At 41.9% G+C, this 23,650-nt stretch overlaps 1 protein-coding gene across 3 annotated transcripts in view; it reads right to left on the bottom strand.

Moving 5' to 3' along the window:
• Nucleotides 1-11,383: 11,383 nt before the first annotated feature.
• Nucleotides 11,384-23,650, bottom strand: part of hivep2a (HIVEP zinc finger 2a) — a 123,469-nt gene continuing 111,202 nt past the window's right edge. For all 3 annotated transcript variants that reach the window (XM_085432541.1, XM_085432542.1, XM_085432543.1), the window contains 6 exons: nucleotides 21,300-21,475; nucleotides 20,316-20,417; nucleotides 17,273-18,158; nucleotides 16,918-17,026; nucleotides 15,385-15,492; nucleotides 11,384-14,543 (listed from right to left, as the gene is read on the bottom strand). In XM_085432541.1, the coding sequence (XP_085288667.1) occupies nucleotides 13,833-14,543; nucleotides 15,385-15,492; nucleotides 16,918-17,026; nucleotides 17,273-18,158; nucleotides 20,316-20,417; nucleotides 21,300-21,475 (2,092 nt within the window). In that variant the 3' untranslated portion in view covers nucleotides 11,384-13,832. The remainder of the gene's footprint in view (nucleotides 14,544-15,384; nucleotides 15,493-16,917; nucleotides 17,027-17,272; nucleotides 18,159-20,315; nucleotides 20,418-21,299; nucleotides 21,476-23,650) is intronic.

Raw genomic sequence — 23,650 nt, 5'->3', positions numbered from 1 at the left:
GTACGACGTTACATCTCTCTTCACTTGCATCCCGGTCACGGTAGCGTTGGAGGTAGTCCGTAAGAGATTACAGGATGACACCAACCTCAGCAACAGGACCACTCTCAGCATCGACCAAGTGTGTTTGCTTTTGGAGCTGTGTCTTCATTCCACCTACTTCACATACAAGGGTCAGTTCTACAGGCAGAAACACGGGTGTGCCGTGGGCTCCGCAGTTTCACCCATCGTGGCCAATTTATACATGGAAGAAGTGGAAAAGAGGGCTTTGCTATCCTACCCTGGAACACCACCAAGCCATTGGTTCAGATATGTCGATGACACCTGGGTGAAAATCAAATCTGAGGATGTACTACACTTCATGGATCATATTAACTCGGTGGACCGACACATCAAATTCACCAGGGAGGTTATGAAAAGGGGCAGGTTAGCCTTCTTAGACTGTGAGATTTCCATCAGTAATGGGGGACATCTAAAAGCAGACGTGTACCATAAACCTACACATACGGATCAGTATCTAAGGTTTGACTCTCATCATCCACTGGAGCACAAACTGGGTGTCATCAGGACGCTACAACACAGAGCGAACACCATCCCCACAGACACAGCGGCCAGGAAAGCTGAAGAACAGCACATCAAGAAGGCCCTGAGTAAATGTGGTTATCCCAGCTGGACTTCTGTCAAAGCAGGAAAGGCACCTAAAGAAAGCTCCAGCCGATCCAGGAGAGAAGGATGACCGGTGCCCAGGCGAAAACCTATAATGATCCCATATGTGTCAGGAGTGTCAGAGCAGTTGAGACGGATTTTTTCTAAACACCAGGTCTCTGTGGCTTTTTAACCCCAGAACACGGTGCGCCAAAAATTGGTCCATCCCAAGGATCGGGTCCCCCGACACAAACACAGTAACATAGTGTACGCTGTTAAGTGCCAGGAGGATTGCCAGGATTTATACATCGGGGAAACCAAACAACCTCTGGCGAAGCGGACGGCACAACACAGAAGAGCTACCTCGTCAGGCCAGGACTCTGCGGTCTATTTACATCTACAGGCCAGTGGACACTCTTTGAAGGATGAGGATGTACACATCCTGGACAGGGAGGAACGCTGGTTTGAGCGCAGAGTCAAGGAGGCCATTTACGTGAAAAGGGAAAGACCATCTCTGAATCAAGGAGGGGGCCTAAGGGTACATCTTTCGCCATCTTACATGCAGTGATTGCAGCCATTCCCCAACTCTCTGTGAATGGTACTCATGGCCATTGATCTGTGGTCTTTGATCAGTGGGTTTTGGTCAGTGGTTATTGATCAACGGTCATGAGAATTTGTATAATTATGATTAAGGAACTGACCTCCCAGCCCATTGTTCCTTCAGTGGGCTGGTTTCAGTCATTATGCAAATGTACTGTTTATAAGATTGGGGAAACAGTCAGCTGAGACTGAAGAAGTCACTTCGATGAGTGACGAAACGTTTCTCCCACAAAAACGCTACGTCCAGATGAACAGAATCAACTTTTGGAGACTAACTTTGTACACTTTAACGGTTTTGTTGAGCTTCGGGGGAAAGTCACACAAAGTCACTGGTTTATCTGCACGATAGCACAAGATCTCTACACTCAGGTAGGTGATACAAAGATTATACACAGCTGTGGCACAAAAATGGGTGGGAAACAGAATAGAGGCAGGAAGTAGAATAACTTGGTTATGTCAAAAGTGTTTTCCAAATTAAACATGAAGTGACAAAACTGAAACCAAGCATACCTTACATAATAAAAGATACTTTATATCATTTTGTGTTAGTTTAAACTTCTTAGCTTTTTTCAGCTTAGGTACAAAAAAGATCTTTTGCTTACTAGAGTTACAGGTTCATGATTCCCTATAAACAAACACTTGGTGATGGTGGGGAGGAACAACTTTTTTTCTCAGGTCTCAGATGAGGGCACTCATTTCCTGCATCTGGTTTAGGGGGTGAGAAGAAAGTCAAGGTGGAAAACAAGAGTACTGAGTGACCATTAAAAACAAACAGGACAAAATGTGACTACGGGAAAGGGAAAGGTAATGGTGAGGGGAGAAGAAATTCTTAGTGCATCATGGAAAGTCCCCCAGCAGCCTGAGCCTACAGAGGCATAAGTAAATGATGGTTCAGGGTCACCTGATTCAGTCTTATCTATGAGATTTATGAAAAACGAAAGTTTGAAGGCTAACTGGGTTTGGGTTTTGAAATGTTTGCTCTCTGTTGGGGTAATATGATGCTACAAGGTCTTTAAGGTACGATTAGGCCTGATTGACTCGTTGAAATCTAACTGTACGGGGGAAGACGGATTTAAATTCAGTTCTGAATTCAACAAGCAGCTAATTAATAGAAGTCAGGTATGATCTCGCTCTTTGTTTAATGTCACTGGGGAATTCTGGTCACGGTCAATTGTTTTAAGGCTTGTTAGCATTGACAGCAGAAATCAGGAGCATAGTTATCTGGGCCACAAATTCATGCTTCAAGCACTGGTCATTGTTTACAGTCAGATTATAAGTATATTTTTAAAAGATACAAAAAGACAAATAACTGATAATAGGTGATGGGCTGCAAACAGAAACCAGAAGGCTTCCGGCAACCTAATTACTCACGTAGTTTTATTAGATGCTGAACAATTACAATAATCACCGCCCGGTGATTGACTGTAAGACTGGGACTGTAAGATGCCCAACTCAAACAACAGTTAAATATGGCTGGGCTGTGAAAACGGTGTTGATAAAAATAGCCACATATTCAGTTTTAAATACTATATGTGTTGCTTTATCCGTAAGCTGACATTTTCAGCATGAGCCAGAGAAATCTCCTAAAATTTGGCAGCGGGAGAAAACCCTACTTTATCTTTAGAGTTAATTACAGCTAGGAAAAATGCTGCAGCTAAACGTGGTATTCCCTTTCACAGACACACACACACACGCGGGCGTCCCACCACAGGCTGTCTGCTGCTAACCATTAAGGCATGTAAACAAGGCGATTTGGGTGACATACAACCAGAAATGAGAGCTTTCCCAGGGTGCGCTCACAGATCTATCCTGTGTTCGTTGGCTTGCGGCTCTGACAGAGCGGCGTCGATAGCGTGACTTTGCAAAATAACTCCCAGTTGGGAAATGACATGCTCAGCAACTTGTTTGGTGTAATTGGCTCTTAAGTACTTTCTGACAAATCATAATAGTCAGTGTTTGTGACAAGAAATGTGACTGCAGAGCCAGCAGAGGAGATATTTTTAAGATCGGGTGATCCCCTGAGCAGGAAAATGTTGGTTTTTCATTTTTATTTTTATTTTCTTCCTTGCTGCCAACAACAAGGAAGAAAAAAAATGTGAAACTGCAGCTTTGCTTTCATTATTTTAGATACACTGAATTATGACTGCACTTTGTTTAATGTTAATATGTTTGTCCACAAACATGACTGCAACTTTGGAGATGGGCGACCACCGTTTGGCCAGCCTTCAGGCCTGTCACAAGTGACTCTCTGAACTGGTGCCGGTTATCAGAGACAACCAAACATCCACAGGAATATGGTATCATTACTTCTAGGCAGGATTCGGACTTAGAGGTATTCAGAAATAATCCCATAGATGGTAGCTTAGCACCAATGGCTCCTCATGGAGTTCTCCGTACTGAGCAGAATTCCTATTGCAACAACAGATCATCAGCAGGGTAAAACTAACCTCTCTTATGGAGGTCTAAATCCAGCTCACTTCCTGTGAGAGGAAGAGCGACAGAGAAGCAACGCTGCTATGACTGCTTGTTCGCCACAAGTCAATTATTCCTCTGGTAACTTTTCTGATATCTCCTGCCTAAAACACCGAAAGCCAGAAAAATCATGAGACCTCACTTTTGGGTGTTGGTTAGCACTTTTGTTGTATTTAGTCCTCTTCTAGACAAAATAATGACAGCTTCGTGTCAGGGTTGAGCCAACTAATTGGAGTGATGTTGCATGTTGCATGCGGCACCACAGTCAGTCTGGAATTTTATAATATTGTTGTCCATGAGCATGCTTGCAAAGAGCTGAGAATCATTCACTCTTTTAGTGTCCACTTCATTTACATTCTCTGTCACTACTTTGATACACAGAGATGTTTTTTCTCATTCTGCCTCCTTGTGTACAAGTTTCTTTTTCCTATGTTCTGAGCATGCTTTACATTTAGCTGTGAAGCGATTGTTTCTGCCACATTTTTTGCATTTCTCACCATACACTGGACATCTGAGTTTGGTTTTTTCATGTGATTTCCCACAGTACCTGCAGTCCACTGTGCTGCTTTGTCTCTGGCTAGCTGTTCCTTGGATAGCAATGAACCTGTCCTGAGATGGCTTTGTTGATCTCCTGGGAGAACTCTGCTGCCCTGCAAAGCTGTATGCATGTGTCAAGTATCAAGCTTTTCTCCCGCAGTAGTCTCTCCGTCATGTTGGCATTATGAATCCCACATGTTGAGTGAGTCTCTCAATGTCCAGAAATTGCAAAATTTGTCAGCAACAGCTCAGTGACATAGGTGTTGGTAGGTGTCAATCATTAAAACAGATTATTATTGATTTTTAAAATCTTTTTTGAGTTTCATGTGTACCTATTTTCAGTGATATCAATAGTGGGAAATTAACAAGGCATATAATCCTCTCTTTTTGCCATGTTTTTCAAATAACCTGTATTTGACAACAGCATAATGAAACTAGTTTTGGTGTTGCGTCTTGACCGTCTCCAGTTAGTCCAGAATGCTGCTGCAAGGCTTTTAACTAAGACATGGAAAAGAGCGCACATTACACCAGTGTTACGTTCTGTCACTGGCTTCCAGTACATTTTAGAATTCATTTTAAAATCTTGGTACTGACTTTTAAAGCTTTGAATTGTGATGCCCCTGCCTACATTTCTGATCTTTTAGAACGCAGCCTGAGATCATCTAATCAAAGGCTGTTGGTAGTCCCACGAACTCGTTTTAAGACCAGAGGAGATAGATCTTTTAGAGCGGTGGAATGCTCACCCTCCATCATTACGTTGCCTTGATTGTATTTATTCTTTCAAAAAGCAGCTTAAGACTCATTTATTTAGATTGGCTTTTAATTAGATTTGTGCTGTGTTTGATTATTGATGTATTTTATGTATTTCTGTTTCTATATTACTGTGAAGAACTTTATGGTTTTTATCCTGTAAAATGTGCTATATAAATAAATTGATTTGGTTTGATCCCTCTACATAGATTTTAACAAAGTCCACAACCGCTGCCACCATCTTGTTGACATTTTTTCACATAGAGGTGACAGATTCAAGTGCAGCACGATTCAAATATCAGTCTCCAAGCAAGACAATTATTGTCCCATTTTCAGATTCTGTGCGATCTTATATGACTCTGAACTCATACTGTACAAGCAACAAAGCCTACTGTCTGTCTGTGGTTTGTTAATTTACAGTTTCCATCTTAAGTTTGTTTATTTTGTGCCTTCATCCCTTCGTTGAGTCTTGGCCTGTCTCTTCCATCGTCAAACGCGAACACCAACACAACATATTCGTCTATATATATTTCCACAGAAGCAGAAGTGGACTGACACTTATAATGCACTGGTATTACTGACCACTTAAAGCACTTTAGACTACAAGCCACATTCACCCATGCATTCATGTCTTTGGACTGTGGGAGGAAACCCACACAGAAAGGCGCCGGCCTCCAAAGCCAAAGGCTTCATGCTGTGAGGCAACACCAGGGGGGCACGGAGCAAATGGCGTGGGGTGGATTTAAACTCGGGCCACCGCAGTAAGGATTTAATCGCACAGTACATGTGGAGCATGCTCAACCAGGAGAGCTGCTCCAGTGCTGCACCTTTGAAAGTCAAATGGTTCATTTTGGAGACCAATAACAAGAAATGCATCGTATCACGTGCCCACTCAGCAATTCACTGAAAGGTAACCACATCGGGTCAACAGTATCCACCCCCATTACATCACTTAAATGTAAGTGACTGCATATTCATCCTCCAGTGGGCAGAAACAGATTTTAGGATTTAATCAGAAAGCAGTGGAAACCAGTGAGATAAAAGTGTTTATCCAAAAGCAGTCTTGTTAAACATAAGGCCCAGGGGCCAGAATCGGCCTGGCAAAGACGCCACTCTGGCCCACTGGACGGCTTTGGAAAATGTAATGCAGAGTGTAAATTTTAGTGCAGGTTTTACAGCTTTATTGTCCCCCTGATCCATTCATACTTTGCCAAAGTAATTAAGCAGTGGCTAAATACTTAAATGACAGGAAGGTTCCTGCTTTTTCACTGTCTACAATAGAAATTTCAATTTTTAATAAGAGGATCAACAGTGGAAAAAAATTCTGCAATTAAAAAAAACTTTTTGTAATTTTGTTTTGCAATTACAAGTGAGTCTGGGCATTGAGCTACCAGAATGTATGTTTTCTGTAATTTTACACTTTGATTTCTTATAATTTAGGCCCAAAGAGTCTGACAGATTTCTTTCATTTACTATGACAGCATTTCTTTATCTTGTAGAAAAACTGAGATGTAGTGTAGAAACTATGCTTCTTTTTTTCTTCTATTAAGATATCCAAGGGATTAAGTATGTAGTTAAACTTCTTTACAATGGCAGAGAGGTGAGTTTAACTACTCCAGCCACTTCAAAGATCAAAGTGGGCTGTGATATGAAACGAGTTTGACATCCTTGTCCTAAAGCCTCAACTACAGCTGGGTAACTGCTGACTCAGTCATTGGCTAATTGGACTTAGCTTGCTCAAAATGTAAAGAAGTCTTCATGCTTTAACATTGTTATTCACACGCATGCAAACAACAAAACACATTCTTACAAACAGAGAAACAAAAGCAGTCACACACACACACAGATGCTATAAAGCAACGACGCGCTGAAGTCTCAGGGGAGATTTCCATATGCTCGCAGCGCTGAACCATGAAAACTACACTCGCGCTCACACCCTACAAACTAGTGATGAAAGTGATTCCTCCAAACGCTAATCATGACTAAAATAACTCGCTTGATCATCCTCTATCAAAGGCCACGGGACTCACCGACATGTGGACAGACTGACAGAATAAATGTAAGTTGACACCAACCCAGTTGTGTCAACAAAAAAGAAAAAAAAAAACATACAAAAAAAGAGATGTAGACAGGTAGACATATGTGGGACATGGCTAACAACAGGGACTGTATTAAAATTAGAAAAATGAGTGAGACAGAAAAGAGGGTGAAGGCAGAATAAAGACATTAATACTGTTGGAGTCGCATGTGCCAAAGACTTATTAGCTGACCTTGTTCAAAGACTGTTTTCCAATAGTGTTCATGTTAGACAGTTTGAATTAGTGCTCCTGCTTCTGGTGACATTAAAATCGGACCTATTATTATTATTTATTCTTTGTCAGTACTGCTTTTGGCATTACTACAAGTATAATCTATTAATAAGCACTGGGGGAATGAATCCCTTCCACAGTGCTTAATAATCACCATCTTGTGTTCTTTTGTTTGCAACACATGGACAAGACGTTGAACGGGGTACTTCCTAGAAAGTGTCCCTTATTTATTTATTTTTTTGCATTCTTCAAATGTAATGGAAATGAGATGGAAATAAAGCACCGCTGGCTAAAACCGTCTTCAACAATAGTTTGTTTTCGAGGCTGAAAGACATCATCCTGACAACAGCTGGGCATGCTCTTTTGGTCTCTTATTTTTTTGCAGCGCCAACACAACACAAGCGTCCATCAAAAATTTAAACATTCATTGTTCTTGCATTCAAGTTTTTATTTGCTGCTGTTGGGCTCAAAAACAATTGAAACATGTCAGAAATAAATTTTCAGCTTCTAAGCTTTTGAGGGAAAAAGGCATTGGACGTGTTTGATTGACGGCTGAGTCAGAGGAGGCACAAAACTGAATGTGAACAAATTTTCAAAGACATGCCAAGCAGCCAGGCGTCAGCTCCGAAGTGTGAAAATGCACAAGACACTGTGGACAATGTGTGTCTTTTACTGTGTATTTTGCTGTGGGTTGTTTTTTGTTGTTTTTTAAATGTTTCTAGTTTTAGGATGACCACACGAGCACAGTGTAGTTCAATTTTATTTTTAAATCTTCATATTGTAAGGTAGGGACTCTAAAATAGCAGAGAGAAAACCCCAACAATCAGACAAGCCCCAATGATCAAGCGCTTTGTGACAGTAGGAAAGAAAAACTTCCTTTCAACAGGAAGAAACATCCAGCCGAACCAGGCTCAGGGAGGGCCGGCCATCTGCCGCGACTGGTTGGGCGTGAAGAGAGGGAAACAAGACAAAAGACACACTGTGAGGATGATCGTTACTCCTCACCACGAGGCAACAGGAAAGAGGACCATACAGTTAGAAGTCCAACATATATGTGATGATGAAGGTTTAGGTAGAGGTTACAGGATAGCAAGAATATTCTAAATATGAATGATGAACCACATTTGTTGAATGAACGGGGAGAAAAAAAGGCCTGGTACATATATTGAGGAATACTGAGAGAATGGGAAGTAGGTTTGGTAAATCCAGACATCACTGCAGGGAAGGAAAGTGGGAAACTGGATGGGAAAGAAAGTCAGCAGGCATGTGGTAGATGGATGGAAAATGGCAGGGAGGAGTTAATGCGACTGACAGCTGACTCCCAGTCGGCATTGATGTGGGGAGGCTCTGACACATGTGGATTTACAAGCTGCTTCTCCCCACCTGCCGCTGAGGGGATTGTCAGCATGTTCATGCATTTCCCACACATCCACCCTTCGTGCTCTGCTGTCAGCCATTAGGAATCACCAGGGCAGCGACAAGGACATGATCCCTCACAGGCTCCCCACCTGCCAACACTGCCAACTGTGTTCGAGAGAGCGCAGAGCCAAGACAGAAGCACCACTGTTGGGAATTACATATGGGTCTCAGCAGTTGTGGGTAAGTGGTTTTCTCAAACAGTATGGCGCCCCTTGCTGGGTGCCTGAAAAGAACATGATGGTTTTTCCATATGGCAGCTTGGTGAGCTTAGTGACAGATGTCCATATTTGTGTTTCATAATACTTCACCAAAGACATAAATATGTCAACAACTAAATGATAAGGAATCCTAATACAATCATAAACCAAAACTAGCTCAAATACAAAGTCAACAATCTCTTAAATGGTTGACAACAGATTATGTGATGTTATTATGTTGTAGGTTAAAAGCACGATGACACATGCCTGCGAGAAGGTCATTTTTCACATGTGCAGGTATTCACTGTTACACCAAATGACAACACTCTGGGCCTAAATTCAACTACTTCCCTCGTCAATCTACCTAGCACACAAAGCAGCAACCAGGCAGCTCACGCTCGTGCTGGAGGGGATTTACATTCTTGCAGGAAAATCTACTCAAGAGGCTGGATTCTCCTATCCGGTCGTTAAGTGATGACGTGATGAATCCTACTTCCGGGCCTAAAGTAGTCTGCGTTTAATATGGCTTTTGTGTTGTTAACATGTTTAATGTTATGTATTTTCTTCTATTTAATCTCAAAAAGCTCCTAAAATAGTCAGTGATCACTGTTGACCTCCCTCGGCTTTTATTACCGCTAATCATTTATTTAAGATCAGTTTTTAAAACCTTAGGATGTAACTACAGCCCAGCCCATGCAGCAGTATATGAATGACTAACCTCCCGTTGTTCTCCTGGCTGAAGTTTGGTTCTTTTACAGCATCCTGCCATGCGATTACATTTGTTCCTGACCACCGAGAACACTCATGTTAACTTTTATCGAGTGGAAAAAGGTTAGCTTGTTTATATTATGCTAACATAGCTGTGTCGCTAGCGGTCACGTAGCACATCATTATATACCAGCTAGCCAAACTTCAGTAACCCTACAAACGTCACTGCTGTTTAGTTTTCTGTCTTCATTTATGTTGGAAGTGATAACAGAGCTGTGCGTTTTAATTTGTTTCCAAAACCCCGCAGTCAGGACATGCTATCCGGTGTTCGTCTCCTGGCAGCACTTCCCACTCCTGACAGTGATATTCCACCGTGTAGATTAAATCCTCCCGGAGCTCAGCGGAGGGGTTGTGAGTTGCTGGGTCCATGTCGTGGTCGTAGTCTTCTGTCATGGTTCGGCTGTGTGGCAGGCAGGATGAGGACCCAATCGCAAAACTCACGGACTCAAGGGATGAACTCAAAAGGCAGCTTTATTGCTGACAAGATGACAGGAAAATACAAAACTTAAACTGGGCACAATAAACTAATACTTGGGGAGAGACACAGGGAAATCCACGCAGCATGAGGGAGACTACGACACAGAACTGAGGGAGACGCAGACATAAATACACAGAGGGTTAACGAGGGAAGTGGGAGCACACGGGGAACACAGCTGACACAGATAATCATAACGAGACAGGGCAGGAGTGAACACAACATGACGCATACTGACGAGAGACTGTCAAAGTAAAACAGGAAGTACAGAGGTTCAGACAGGAGGAGAGAGCACGGGGAGAACACAGACATAACAGGCTGGGGAAAACATGGAATAAAACACGAAAGGGGACAAGGGCTCATGAATACATAGAGGGGCACACAGGGGGTGAGAGTCACAAAGGGAAAGCACACAGGGAACCACATAACAGGGCAACTCAGGAAACAGAACCTAAACAGGGAACTGAATACAAAAATACAAGAGAACTAAGAATACTGGGCCAACACGGCCCAGGACCATGACATTTATGCTGGAAGTGATAGCAGAGCTGTACGTTTTAATTTGTTTCCAAAACCCTGCAGTCAGGACATGCTATATTGTATTTAGATAGAAGCTAGCGAGCTAACTCCCTGCTAACTTCTAACTCCGTTAAATGTCATAAATTCCGTTTTCATGGATGCCTGGATGTTAAACTTAATTGTTACACCTGGTAGAGCAAAACGCTGATCATTTTATTAAAGATGAAAGACTTTAGACAGTTTTTCAACTCTCAGTAATGCCATAGTGATCGTTTGATATATGGACCTGCAGCGGAGTTTAGACCCAGACACGGCTAGTGACGTCAGACTGAACAACATTTACAGTCGTTATCAGATAGCAACTTGGGGTGAAGGATCCAACTACCACCCTTCCGATTAGTGGGTGACCTGCTCTACCTCTTGAAATGACAGTTTCAAGACAACATGTTGTAAACTACTGTGGGTTGCAGCTTTACAACCCACTCATTAGCTTGTGTGCATATCTGATATCTGCTTTCTTTGGAGTTTTAGCTGCTCCTCTGCCTGCCCTTGGTTTTTCCATGTGTGCATATGGAAAGGCAAGTGGGTCCCAAACGAGCAAGTGAAAAAAACAGGCAAGAGAGGCAAAAGATGCCAAGAGGTCCAGCAATAATTACCTCCTATATTTTTCTATAAGCAACACTTCGCAAAGTAGACACATTTATAAATATTTTATTAAAATTTCTTGTTAAAGACAAACTGAACGCACACAAAAAAAATTATACTATTCATATTTATTTGAAAACAACAATCCATTTCTTCCACTTCTACTGCGATTCCTTGTTGCAACTGGGGTCATACATGATATTTGTATTAATTCCACAGAACACCATCACAAAAGTTACCCTTTTATATGTATGTTTACCTCTTTTTTTTGTCCTTTTTATGTATTGTTGTCATTTCTATACAATGACTTGTGCTTTGATATCTTCGAAAGAGAGAAAGAGTTTTTAAAGACATCATTGTCATCAGGATAAGTGTACATAACAGAGGATCGAAATAGAAAAAACATTGTAAGAAGAGGATATACTGGTCGAATACACACTGGTACAGAATACAGAGATACACACTCACATTGCAGCCTGCCCGACTCGGCCCGAAACTGTCAACAAGAGTAAAGAGTTGTTGTCCCAACCGCTCCCTTCTTCTCCTGATTTTAGGATTTTTAAGTATGCTGTTGTTGCCTTGCAACAAATACAATCCCTGCTGGTGAGCAGAGTTTTGGCTAAATATTGCTTAGCTACAAAAGGGATATCCAGGAGATGAAGAGGGACCACAGGCGGGCCAAAAAAGCAGTGCAGAAAGCCTTAAAATCACAACTGTTGTATGTATTCTTAATATTCTCAGACAGTTTAGGGTTAAGAGCGCAGAGCAGTTCTCCCCCTAACCACTTCTTTCAAAGTTCGCTGCAAAAGAAAAGGAAAGAAAAACCGATGAATCCCGGGACGTCCACAGAAGAAATATAAGGTGCATTTGTCAGAAAGTTTGATGCATGTGTTTGCATGTGTGTCCCCCTCGAAATAAATCCATTCAGTAAGAATTTCAGTGGGTTGATTGCCATTGCCCAAAAAATGTGCATCCATGACAAAAAATGTGTGTATGTGTGAGTTTAGGGGGAGATGACTGGGTATTTACATGGACTGGAATGTTTTTCCCGTTTACATATCTGGCATTCATTCAAGAATGTGGAGCTACCTTTGCCTCTGCCTGATGTTAATCTTGGTTGCAGATGGATGCATCGGTTGGGCGGGAGGAGTGCGGTGGTGTATGGAGAGAGGCGGGGCAGAGTTAAAACCAACATTTAAGCACAAAAAAAGAAGAAGAAAAAAAAAGCCAAGGTGCAAGAAGGCATTCACTTAATGCTGAGCGCAAATCTGTGCCTTCTAAAAATCAAAAGAAAAACAAGACATAATACCACAAAAGTTAAGATAAAAAAGAGGAAACATCACAAGCAGGGGGCAGGCAAAGAGCAGCAGAGAAAATGTACAAGCAAACTACCATAACCTTAATGTGAATGTCATTCTACATGTTAAGTGCAGATAGATAGATAGATAGATAGATGATAGATAGATAGATAGACAGACAGGTTGATAGATTCTATACACTGTATGTATTAATATGCTGGGTAAATATTCTGGTAAATCTTCTATGTGTATATACCTCCAAGTAGAGGGGGCTCACTTAGACGTATATAAATAGGTCTAACATAAAAAGCCATATTACAGTGTGCATATCCTCGCCCTAATGTAAGCGATAGCAAAAAACCCATGCTTTACATAGAAAAAGGCATCCACGACATTTAAGAAAAAATGTACAATTTATGAAACATGGTAACAATAATAATAAATAGTATTATAGGATTGCTGCTGTACACAAAAAAGCAATTTTTTTAAATTTCACTCATATAAAAATATGTTTTAGTGCAACCGTACGTAATAGTCATATCCATAACTTCACATCGTTTGTCGAGACTTTTAAGTTTAAGGTGTCCAAAAAAAAGAGAGAGAGAGAAAGAAAAAACAGGGATGAAAGGGGGAGGAGGATGAGGGAGGGGGCTGCATTTATTACAAAGCTGATACGTGATAGTATTGTACTTTATTTACATTTACTTTCCTGCTTTGTTTGCTTATAAGAACATAAGCAAAACAAAAAGAGAGAGAGATAGAGAGATTAAAGAAAAGGCACACACGTAGCTGTCCGATGGTTTTTTGTTTTTCTTCGTCGTACCGTTTAACTAGAGTCCTTTGTTTTGTTTTGTTTTTAGCAGATTTTGGTCGGGCTCACGTTGGTGGGAGTTACCGTACATGTGTATGCTCTTTAAAGTCTTTAAATAAGAAAGTCTCTGAGAGCAGGCCCCGTTTAAAACAGGCATGCTGTACACGAACATTAAGAGGTCCGTTTGAGTCTTTCATTTTTCTTTGTATGCATTGTTTTTATGTGTGTAAGAGAGAGAAAATGGGAGAAGAAATTGTATGTAAAGTGTGCAAAAGTCAGTTTTTCTCTCTCCTGTTGCACTTCATCCCTTCCTATTATCCGAAAACAAACAAACAAAAAAAAGGAGACATCCATCATTTCTCCTCCTCCCCTTGGTCCTCCTCTGCAGCACTACGACACGTCTTTGCTTCTCTTTGTGCTTTCTGCCTCTCTGTCTCTCTCCAGCTTGAGAAGTTTGGATGCCATTGGAGGCTGCAGGCTGTCAGATCCGGGGCTTGGAGGGTAAGGGGATGAGGAGGAAGAGGGCGAGTGAGGAGAGGCTGGGACTGATGAGTGGGGAGGCCTGAGTTCCAGGCTGCTAAAGTGCTGAATACCAGGACCTTGAGGAGGAGATGGTGATGGGTGGGGAGATGGCGAATGGTGTTGATGGGAGTCTGGGGACAAAGCTGAAGGAGAGGAAGAGGAGGAAGGCGCTCTGCTTCCGTCTTTCCCGTCATCCACTCTGCCTCCACCTCCTCCTCTCTCAGCAAACTCCTTGGAGTCAATGTAGAGGGAGGCGATGGCCTTCGTGCACGTCTGGATTCCCTCTTCCTGCTCCTGCTCCTGCCTCACGCCTCCTTCTCCTTCCTTCTCCTGTGAGGAGCGGAGAGGTGATACTGAATCCCTCACTGTTTCTCCCACTACTGCTCCATGCCCGCCCCTCTCTGAAAAGGAGGTGAAATGTGCCTCGCTGGTGATGGAGTCCTCCGATATGCTCTTCTGCAATGACATCCGAGCAGCTTGCAAAGCCCCCTGCTGGGCCAGAGGGGTGTTAACGGACGCAGGAACAGAGTGTACAATCTGGATTCCACCGATGGGGATCATTGGGTAAGGCGAGCGCACCTGAAAGAGAAACGTTTAATTCACTCACGTGTTAAATGTCTGATCCCATTTATACTGAACTAAATACTCCACTGGAGCACTTATGCCACTGAAAACAGTCCTTGTTTACTCTGAAGTGAGTAACATTTATGCTCTTTTGCAGTTTTGGAGAAAAAAATCTTTAAAAGAAGAAGAAAAGTTGTTTGTAAATGACAAAAACCTGTTTTCTTAGATAAGATCGATTGTTATCATCTTCTTTAACCTTTATTTATCACATAACAAAACTCTACTTAATTAGCAGAAGTAGCATTATTACATACACACTTTTTGAATAAAATGGCTTTATAATTATGGGAATAATAATTTAACAATAGAGCACTTTTACAACATATGCTTTTTTTTCTCAAATTAAGTCAAGTAATAAATGAAATATATAAAATATTACTTAACTAAGGACATGCAAAACATGAAAATGTCTTAAACTTTCATTCTTTCAAATTTCCAGCAGGGGGCGATTATTCTGGTTGCAAACAAGAAAAAATTACCATACATCTCACCGCAGGAAATACTTTCCTGGTGAGTTTATAGCCTCAGTAGCTAGTTTCATGTCTTTAATAGAACATGATGTTCATTTTGTAAGCGATCAAATGAACAATAAAGCATAGTACGATTAATGCGTGGCTACTTTGCTATCCACCTCTTGCTCGTGACAGCTGGCTTTGGAAAACCAAAAAATGCTAAAGGTTCAAGCTGAAGCTTTAAAACAGGATGGTGACATCATGGTGGTTAGGTCCATCTTTTACATACAGTTTTTGTGAAACAATCAAAATCTGTATTATAAGAAAAAAAATAGAAAAGATACCTGTAGTTGAGAATGTAGGGGAAGGTGACTGAAGAGGACTTGGTGGGGTGGACTAGACTGGTTACCACGGCTACCCTGATCCACTGATGACGGTGAACCTGGATGCTCCTGGAAGAGAAGATGAAGATGAAAACATGCTGCTGGATATAATCACAAACTGCTGAGTTTACTTGAAAATTTCTTCTACATTTTGACAGGCAGCAAATGCCCTCAACATAAACACACATGATTATTGGACAATTCTTCTTACAATAAACACACACAGGAGGTTTTTCAATGTAAATCCAAATCTTATGTAACAAAATAAACAAATGAACCCTGATGAAATGCGCGACGGTGCTGGACAACAGGTGTTGGTACGAGAACAAAGAAATCCAAAGAATGAAGGCTCGCTCAGATTTCTTGTGTATGAAAAATGGTTGTTAAAGCATTAATCAGTTATTTGAAGAGCAGTCAGTTATCCAAGCAGAGTCGCTCTCTGCTTCACGCTTTGTTTAAGTGGGACCAGCAGCAGGAGCTGGAGTTTGAAGTAGAGCTCTTAAGAAGAAAAACAGCCGCGCTATTAACCGCACCAGCCAGCCAAGATCCCATTACCACCAAAACCCAGCAGCCCTATCTTCAATCATCCGTCTCTCCAACCCTCTCAGTCTATCTGACTCGCTCTTTATTCCCTCATCCTCCCTGAATGTTTCTTCTGTCTGCCAGACGGCTTCGTCTCTGTCAGGTTCTTTCTTTCTTGGCTCCCTCTTTCTGTCCTTTTCTTCTATATTCCTAAGTTGCGCTTCGGGTTTTTCACATCGAAACCACAGTCCGCATACTCAAAAGCTCTACCTCAACGGTAGACTTTAGAGAGGCAAATGTTTTTAACAAAACCACAAGCATGCATTTACTGAAAGTGAGGAGAAGTCCATTTCTGTGAACAAAACTGATCAAAATTTTCCTCCCAGACTAATAATTTTCATAAGCAAACTTACAGAGAAATCTGAGCCAAAGAACCTGTGAAACAAGCTAACCTTCTAGTTATGAACATTTATTGTTAAAAAGAGAGAGAAGATATCTTCTGACATGAGCAGCAACAAGAACAGTAGAGAACTACTGTTGACAACTGAGAGGAAAAGGAGGTGGATTTGGGTTGCAAATTGGCTTGCAGCAACATTTCAGAATTTCACATCTCACATCAATGTTCATAACCTAGAGGTAATTTTTCATCAACACTTACAGTATTACTCTCGAGATCTCGTTTGTTGTAATATAAATAAGTTAAATAAAGGATCCAGAATTTCAAAATATGTGCTAGAGATGCTCGTTCATGAATTCATCTGATATAATTGTTAACCCTGCTTCCAAAATATGCATTAGGTTCAAGCTCACAGTCTAACTATCAGACTGCTTATGTCCCTTTCCTGGCCAATTTCCCTCATGTGTCCATGTTATTCTTTAAAGTTAAACCATTGTCTGTCCCATGCACCAATCAGCGTCAGTGTGGAACTAAAATATTTAAACATTGAAGCATAATCATGAACAAAATCTTACCGTCTCCATTTCTGTGCTGGCTGTGTGACGTCCCAGAGCGCTGAACTCTCCCTGACCCAGCGCACCAGTCTGATGACTCAGCCTCAGGCCCCGCGCCCCGCTCTGCTGGCTGGTGGTCACAAATACGGACAAATATCACATTATACCTTAATCAAGTGTAAAATGTGCATCTGTTTATCTGTTAATGATACTGAGTAGTTTTAAGTTGAACTGAGGTTTGCTGTTAAGCTATTTAAGTGAATCAGTTAGGGGTACTGGATTAAATGGAAAAGGTTCTTCTTCGGACCTGGAACTTGCTAAAACCATTAACCATTAAGTAACAAAGTGGCTGAAATCATTCAGAATTTGAGCTTACCTTTGGTGGTGAAGGTGTTGGTGAAGTCCTCTGCGAGGAGACACAGGCCGGATCATCCCCCTGTGGCGGCCTCGTGGTGAAAGGTCTCGCTTGTAATCTCTTCCCGATGGTGACGTGGGCCGAGACAAGGGAGAAAGCAGTGACAGGTGTCCCCTTCTTGGTGAAAGGTCTCGCCTGTATCCCCCTGCTGCTCCCAGGTCTCTCTTAGGGGAGATGTGACGCAGAGGAGAAATGTCCCGCCGGGGTGACAGGTGTCCTGCGCGGGGTGAGAGGTCACGACGTGGGGAGAGGTAACGGCGGGCTGAGGGTGAGGAGGATGGGGAAATGGGGGATGGGCAGCCAGAGTTGTCCAAACCGGGTGAGGAAAGTCGTGATGAGGGGGAGGAGAGATCTGGGGAGGGGACGGGAAGGTCTTCATCCATGGAGGAGGAGGAGGAGGGTGGAACCAGCAACCTGCTACCCTGCGACCGCTGCTGGCCTCTCTGGTACTCTGACTGACTGTGCTCCCGCCTGGCCAGGTCGGTAGGCGGAGCCTGCGGTGTGATCTGGATACTCGGCACGGTGGTGAAATAGCCAAACAGAGGCGGCCTGCTGGTGTTTCCCAGGAGGTCGGACGCTGAATGGTAAGAGAAGTGAGGAACAGGTTGGGAGGCGGCCACAGCTGTGACAGAAAGGGAGGGCAGGCCATAAGGCTGCGGGCTGGTCGAGCGAGAGCGAGTCTTTGGGGTGGAGTCACCATCATAGTCTTCTTCGTCGTCGTCTTCATCATCCACCTCATCACCATCTTCTTCACCACCCTCTGAGTCATCAGCATCTGAAAACTGGTGATCTGCCATCTCGCCTCTGGAATTCTTCTCTGAAGACCTCTGGCCTTCATCTCCGACATCTTGAAGAAGAGGAGAAAGCAGCAAGAGAGAGAAGGAAAAAGAGGAAGTGGAAGAAGATGTGAAAAAATATTATAAGCAGGAGATGAAGAGTGAAAAACAGGTATGAAAAAGAGATAAGGAAAAATAATTGAAGGTGAAGTAGTAAGGCAAGAAGAAGAAGAATGGAAGGAAAGATAAGAGACAGAATACAGACACAGGGATAAGGACGAAAGGACAGGAAGAGGAAGAAAAAAGGGGAAAATGGACGAGAAACAACAACGATAATGTATAAAGGAGATGAGGGAGAAAAAGCAGAAACAAAAAGAGTGGGAAGAAACATACAGAGGAGGCAGAGGAAGAAGAAAAGAAAGCAGAAGGAGTAGAAAGAAGGAAGGAGAGAAACAGGAAGAAGACAAAGAAAGGATAAAGTAAAAGGAACAGGAGGGGGAAACAATAAGGTAGAAGGAGACGAAAAGGACAATGAAGAACAGAAGAATGAGTGGAGAGAGAAATGGTTTGTATTAATAGGTGACAGAGTTTAGGTGTAAAACAAAACACCAAATAAAATCTCATTCCCACCAGCTCAAAACAATAAAACACAATAAAAAGAAAGTTATTTAAACCCTCAACACTTTGGTTTTTCCCACAGGATGGACTACAGCCAAATGTTGGCAGGGTCTTATTGTATAGTAGCAGCAAAGTTACTGCTGGCAGGTAACCAACGCTTTAAAATGCAGCCAGACGATTGGCTGAAAAACGTTAATTCTGGGAATTAAAAAGTTTGTTTGCTTTTTGTGACTTTCAAAAGAGTCCAAGTTGAAACAGAGGCATGTTTTTGTTGTTCAGAGCTTCTTATCTGTCCAGAGAGAGATCGAAAAATATGAAATTGATCTAAAAAAAAAAAAGAAAAAGAAAAAGAAAGAAATTCCATCAGCATTTTATTTTCCCCCCATATGCAGCACAAGGAAGAAGTAGTTAATAAATCGTATTTAAGCAACTATTTCAGCGGAAATCAGTTGCACTAACATTGGACTACTTTTCCAGTTAGTCTTATATACAACAGTTTCTCACAAACCACCAGTGTTTATGTCTCAGTGACTCACTCACTGGATTTCTGTAGTGCTCCCTTTCCCCAAAAACCCCCTGTGTATATGTGGGATCATATCCCAATTAAATGGCATGCCAAAACATAGTTACATTTAATTTGGTGGTCTACATGGTGGGGCGTTACCACCAGCTACCAGTCCCATTCTGGTTAAATATGATGGTAAGGGCTCAGTTCATCCGCTTTTACAAAAATTATGCAAAGAAAACCTACACTTTTTATTCGTAAAACATTTTTTCATAGAAATCTGAAGTGATTGGTTGAGAGATGCTCTCGCTGGTATGTCAGTCAGATATGACAATAAATGCTTTATACTTGATTTTTTATTTGTTGTTTATTTGGTTGCTTAAATAATTAGTTAACGGCTATAGAGAGGTATAGAGAATCAGTGGATCCATTACAAGAGCAAACTAGATACCAAGATGCTGTCCATTCAGATGTTTAAAGAACAAAGTGTAGCAAAGATCAGCTGAAAGTAATAACTGCGAATGGTGAAAACTCCATAGATTATAAAAATAATCCCACTAATTTCCAGCTTCATTATCAAGTCATCAGGAGATTAACGGGAAATCGAGACCACAGCCCCGAGAGACAGCTGATGAATATTTCATGGAAAATCATATTCATTCGTCAATATCAGCCCACGACAAGTTCGCCAGTAATAATTTTCAGATTATTTCCACATCAGCAGATTAATAGCACGGCGTATTCCTTGGCGTATCCTCATGAACCTCGTCACCGAGGTTGACTGGCTAATATTTGTTTCTTTTTCTAAGCTGTAGCTTTAAATTGTTCCTGGAGTATTTCAAGGCCATAAGAGGTGTTTTTAAAATATTTTTTTTAGTCAGCTTGTGTGTCAGGTGTGGTTGTTTGACATGGATGCTGGCTGTCAGGATAAGCTCTGCTTTCCATTACACTAATTGTCTCTGCACAGCTACACCGAGCCAAGAGCTCTGCAGGCTGCACTCAATAAGACAGCAGGATGTAGTCCAGCTCAAGAAGTGTGTGTGTGTGTATGTGTGTGTGTGTTTGTGTGTGTATGTGTAAATGCATGAGTGTGTTTGTCTCCTACCTCCTTCGTCTGCCTCAGTGTCCTCAACGGAAGACATGGAGACTCCCAACTCCAGACACTTTTTCATATGAGCCTTAGACTTCATGTGCTTCGTCAGGTTTCCTGCAAAATGCGCACACACAAGCACAAACACCATTTAATGACCCTTCGACTAGTCTTACTGGAAACCACAGCTTGTTGGGCTGCATCAACACAAGACTGTAAAAGAAAGGATGAAATGGAAATAGAAGCGGATGAAAGAGTGAGACCGCAAGATTGCAATTTATAAATAATATATAATTTATAACAAATTTAATTTAATAACAAAATTACTCAACCTGTCTGGACTCTGCTTCAGTTGGCAGAATGTATAGAATCCAAAGATACGCATACTTTACATATGAATTTGAAAATCTATCCCGTGGATAATGGCTTTTTATTAAAGATCACATATCGGGTAGTCAGCATCTTTAACCTCTGATATGATGGAGGTTCCTGCTGACCACAGCTACAGAAAAACAGCCTTTCTGCATGTTTTATTCATTCATTTAACCACTTAGTGCTGCCCCTTAAGAGTTTTCCTACTAAAAGTCTGCCGTAAAAAGCTGCTAACACCTGGAAAAATGTTTACAAGGTTTACTGTGATGGTCAAGGAGAAAGTTTAGAAGATATTTATGGAGGTCTACAATATCCAGTGGTTACTGCAGTTATAAAATAAATCAAACCCCGGCCTTAATAAGTCACTGCATTACTTGCATACAGAGATAAACATAGTTCAGTCAGTAGCGCTGTAGTCAAAATAAGATTCATTTCCTCTCCACTAACTTATATTCGACACTATAAATGCAAAAGAAGCAAAACCCGATCAGAGCAGACATCAGCGACAACAGATACGAAAAAGCACCTAGGGCGGAGGCGGGTTGCAAGGACGGTTGCAGTTGCACAGTGACTGTAGCCAGGCTTGCTCATAGCATGCTGCAAAACACAATATAAAAGAAGCCCTACCTTTCGTCTTGAATGCAAAGTTGCAGAACTTGCAGACGTAGGGTCGGATGTCGGTGTGCGTTCGGATGTGTTTCTTCAGCATGCTGGGCTTCTTGCAGCGGATGCCACACTCTTCGCAGATGTATTTCCCTCGTCCACGACCACGGACGTAGACGTAGTCCTCATTGGATTTATAGCTGGAGGAAAGAAACAGTGCAGCGATTAGGTTTTTTACATTTTTGCAAAACAGGCACTTTGTTAACACAATAGCAGAAACAATTGTTAACAATGAAGCCATGAAAGTGAGTTTTACTTGTAATATCATAATTTTGTCCTGCCACAGTTGTTATTTATGCTTATGTATACAGTATAAAGATAAATAATGTACTGCTATAATATAACTGCCAGACAGCCCTCTACGGTTGGCTGTGATTCAGTTCACTTCATCACAATTTATTTTTCCCAGCGGGACAATTAAAGGCTGGTGAAACAGTAAACGGATACACACATACAGCACAATGCTAACACACACACAGAGGAAGACACCAATCCAGTTTTATATTAAAAAATATATGAAACATGTATTCCAATCTTCATTGGACACTCTATTCATGGTTATTGAAGATCTTTGTCCTTCACCACAAAGAGGTCAGAGGTCAAAGTCAGAGACACAGATGCTTGCTGACACAGAGGTTCTGGTTAAATAAGACTGAAATGAGGTTTCCTCTGCTCAGATGCATCATAGGGATCAGAGGCTGCAGTAACCATTCATTCATGTTTAAATCCCATCACCCCTGCTGGGATGGTTCATATAGTGCTATATTTTACACCTTGTCATATGTCACTCCGCGGAATTTTTAATTTCCATTTGCAGTCATTTCCAATTGCTTGCCTCAAAGCTGAGGTTAGTCCCATTCATTACCCAACCACTGCATGCCACCAATAACCCCTGGTGACACGATGGACACCAGAAGGACAATACACCCACACCCTTCAAAAAAATGCTCAGGAATGACTCAAGGCACTGATTTGGCCTGTACACTACCACAATCCCACAAGCTGAGCATTCGCTCGAATGATTCCAGTGAAAAACACAATCCACAGAGGTCCCAGTGACGTCTAACAGATCTGATGGGTCAGAGGTGTTCTGGCAGCTTAGGGGCACCAACATATTGTCAGGCATTATCAGTTTTACTCTGAGGAATACACCTGTACACATGTTCATCTGTCTTTTGCACAATCCCAAATCACACATTTGGCATAAACAAAGTCTTTTATTTTGAAAATAAATATCATTGCCACGCCTGTCTCTGCTCATCAGCTCTGCACATCTTGACGCAGCTTCTGTCAAAAATGGAGAGCGGAGAGCCGCTTCTGGGATGCTTTCGAAGCACGCTGTGAAGCAGCTGGTGGCGTATTCCACGGGGGTTATTGCCACAGCTGATCATCGTGTGTTTGTAGTAAGCTGCAACAGATTACTTTGTGTCTCACGATGATTACCATGATTAATGTAAGCAGAAAACAAGCCTGCTGTCTTTTATTATCCCTGTGAATTCTGTTGACCTGGTCGTAACCTCCATACAGATGCAACCTTTCTTTGTTTTAAGCTAAAACGGGAACCACTGGAGCGTTCCACTTCTGGCTTTGTTGTTCATCATCTTTTCTAAAAAAAAGATAACCACATTCCTTCAGCCAGTCCCACTTATTCTTTTACAAGATTTCTTTTTTTTAAGCATCGCTGTCAGTCGTGATTTTCTATCCCACATGAGTGAAAGAGTGGACACTTGGCAGTGGGATCAGTGCATGTCTGCCTGAGTCTGTCAGTCATGGAGGGAAGTTACCACCAACCACCAGTCAAATTCTGGTAAATTCTGTCTGTTTTTGCTCTGCCGCAGAAGCATCGCATTTAGTTCAGTTTTTTTGTACTAAAGAAAAAAACGAATAAATCCTTGTGGAGGAGTAGCAAAAGCTGCTGGAGGATTGTATAGTTTCCTGTTGTGTCTGCAGTGGCTGGAGAAGTGGATAATGTGTAGTTCAGGGCCTCATGTGTTAAAGGAGGTCAAATATCAGGTACATCAAACAATCCATCTGCAGCAGCGAGGGGAAATTTGTCTTTCAACTGCACCGCGGACTGGGAAATACCTCTGAGTGCTCGTCTGAGCCGAGACGTTTGCACAGCTGTGTCCAGTTACCAAAAATGAATTATGATGATTATTTCGTTTTATTCTATTTTATTCAGGGCACACGGTAAGATCATAAAAGCAGATTCACTTTCAAAACTTCTGAAACGTTCGACTGACGGCGAAACGTAAAGCCAGTAAAAGATCTGGTTCTTCGGCCAAAATTTGCACTTAATGGATTTCTGTCATAGA

This window comes from Copadichromis virginalis, linkage group LG15, assembly GCF_057382275.1.
Source record: "Copadichromis virginalis isolate Kocher_CV1m ecotype Utaka linkage group LG15, C_Virginalis_male_GT1.1, whole genome shotgun sequence".
NCBI lineage: Eukaryota > Metazoa > Chordata > Actinopteri > Cichliformes > Cichlidae > Copadichromis > Copadichromis virginalis.
Note: the sequence above shows the minus strand (reverse complement) of the source record. Positions and strands in the feature narration are given on the sequence as shown.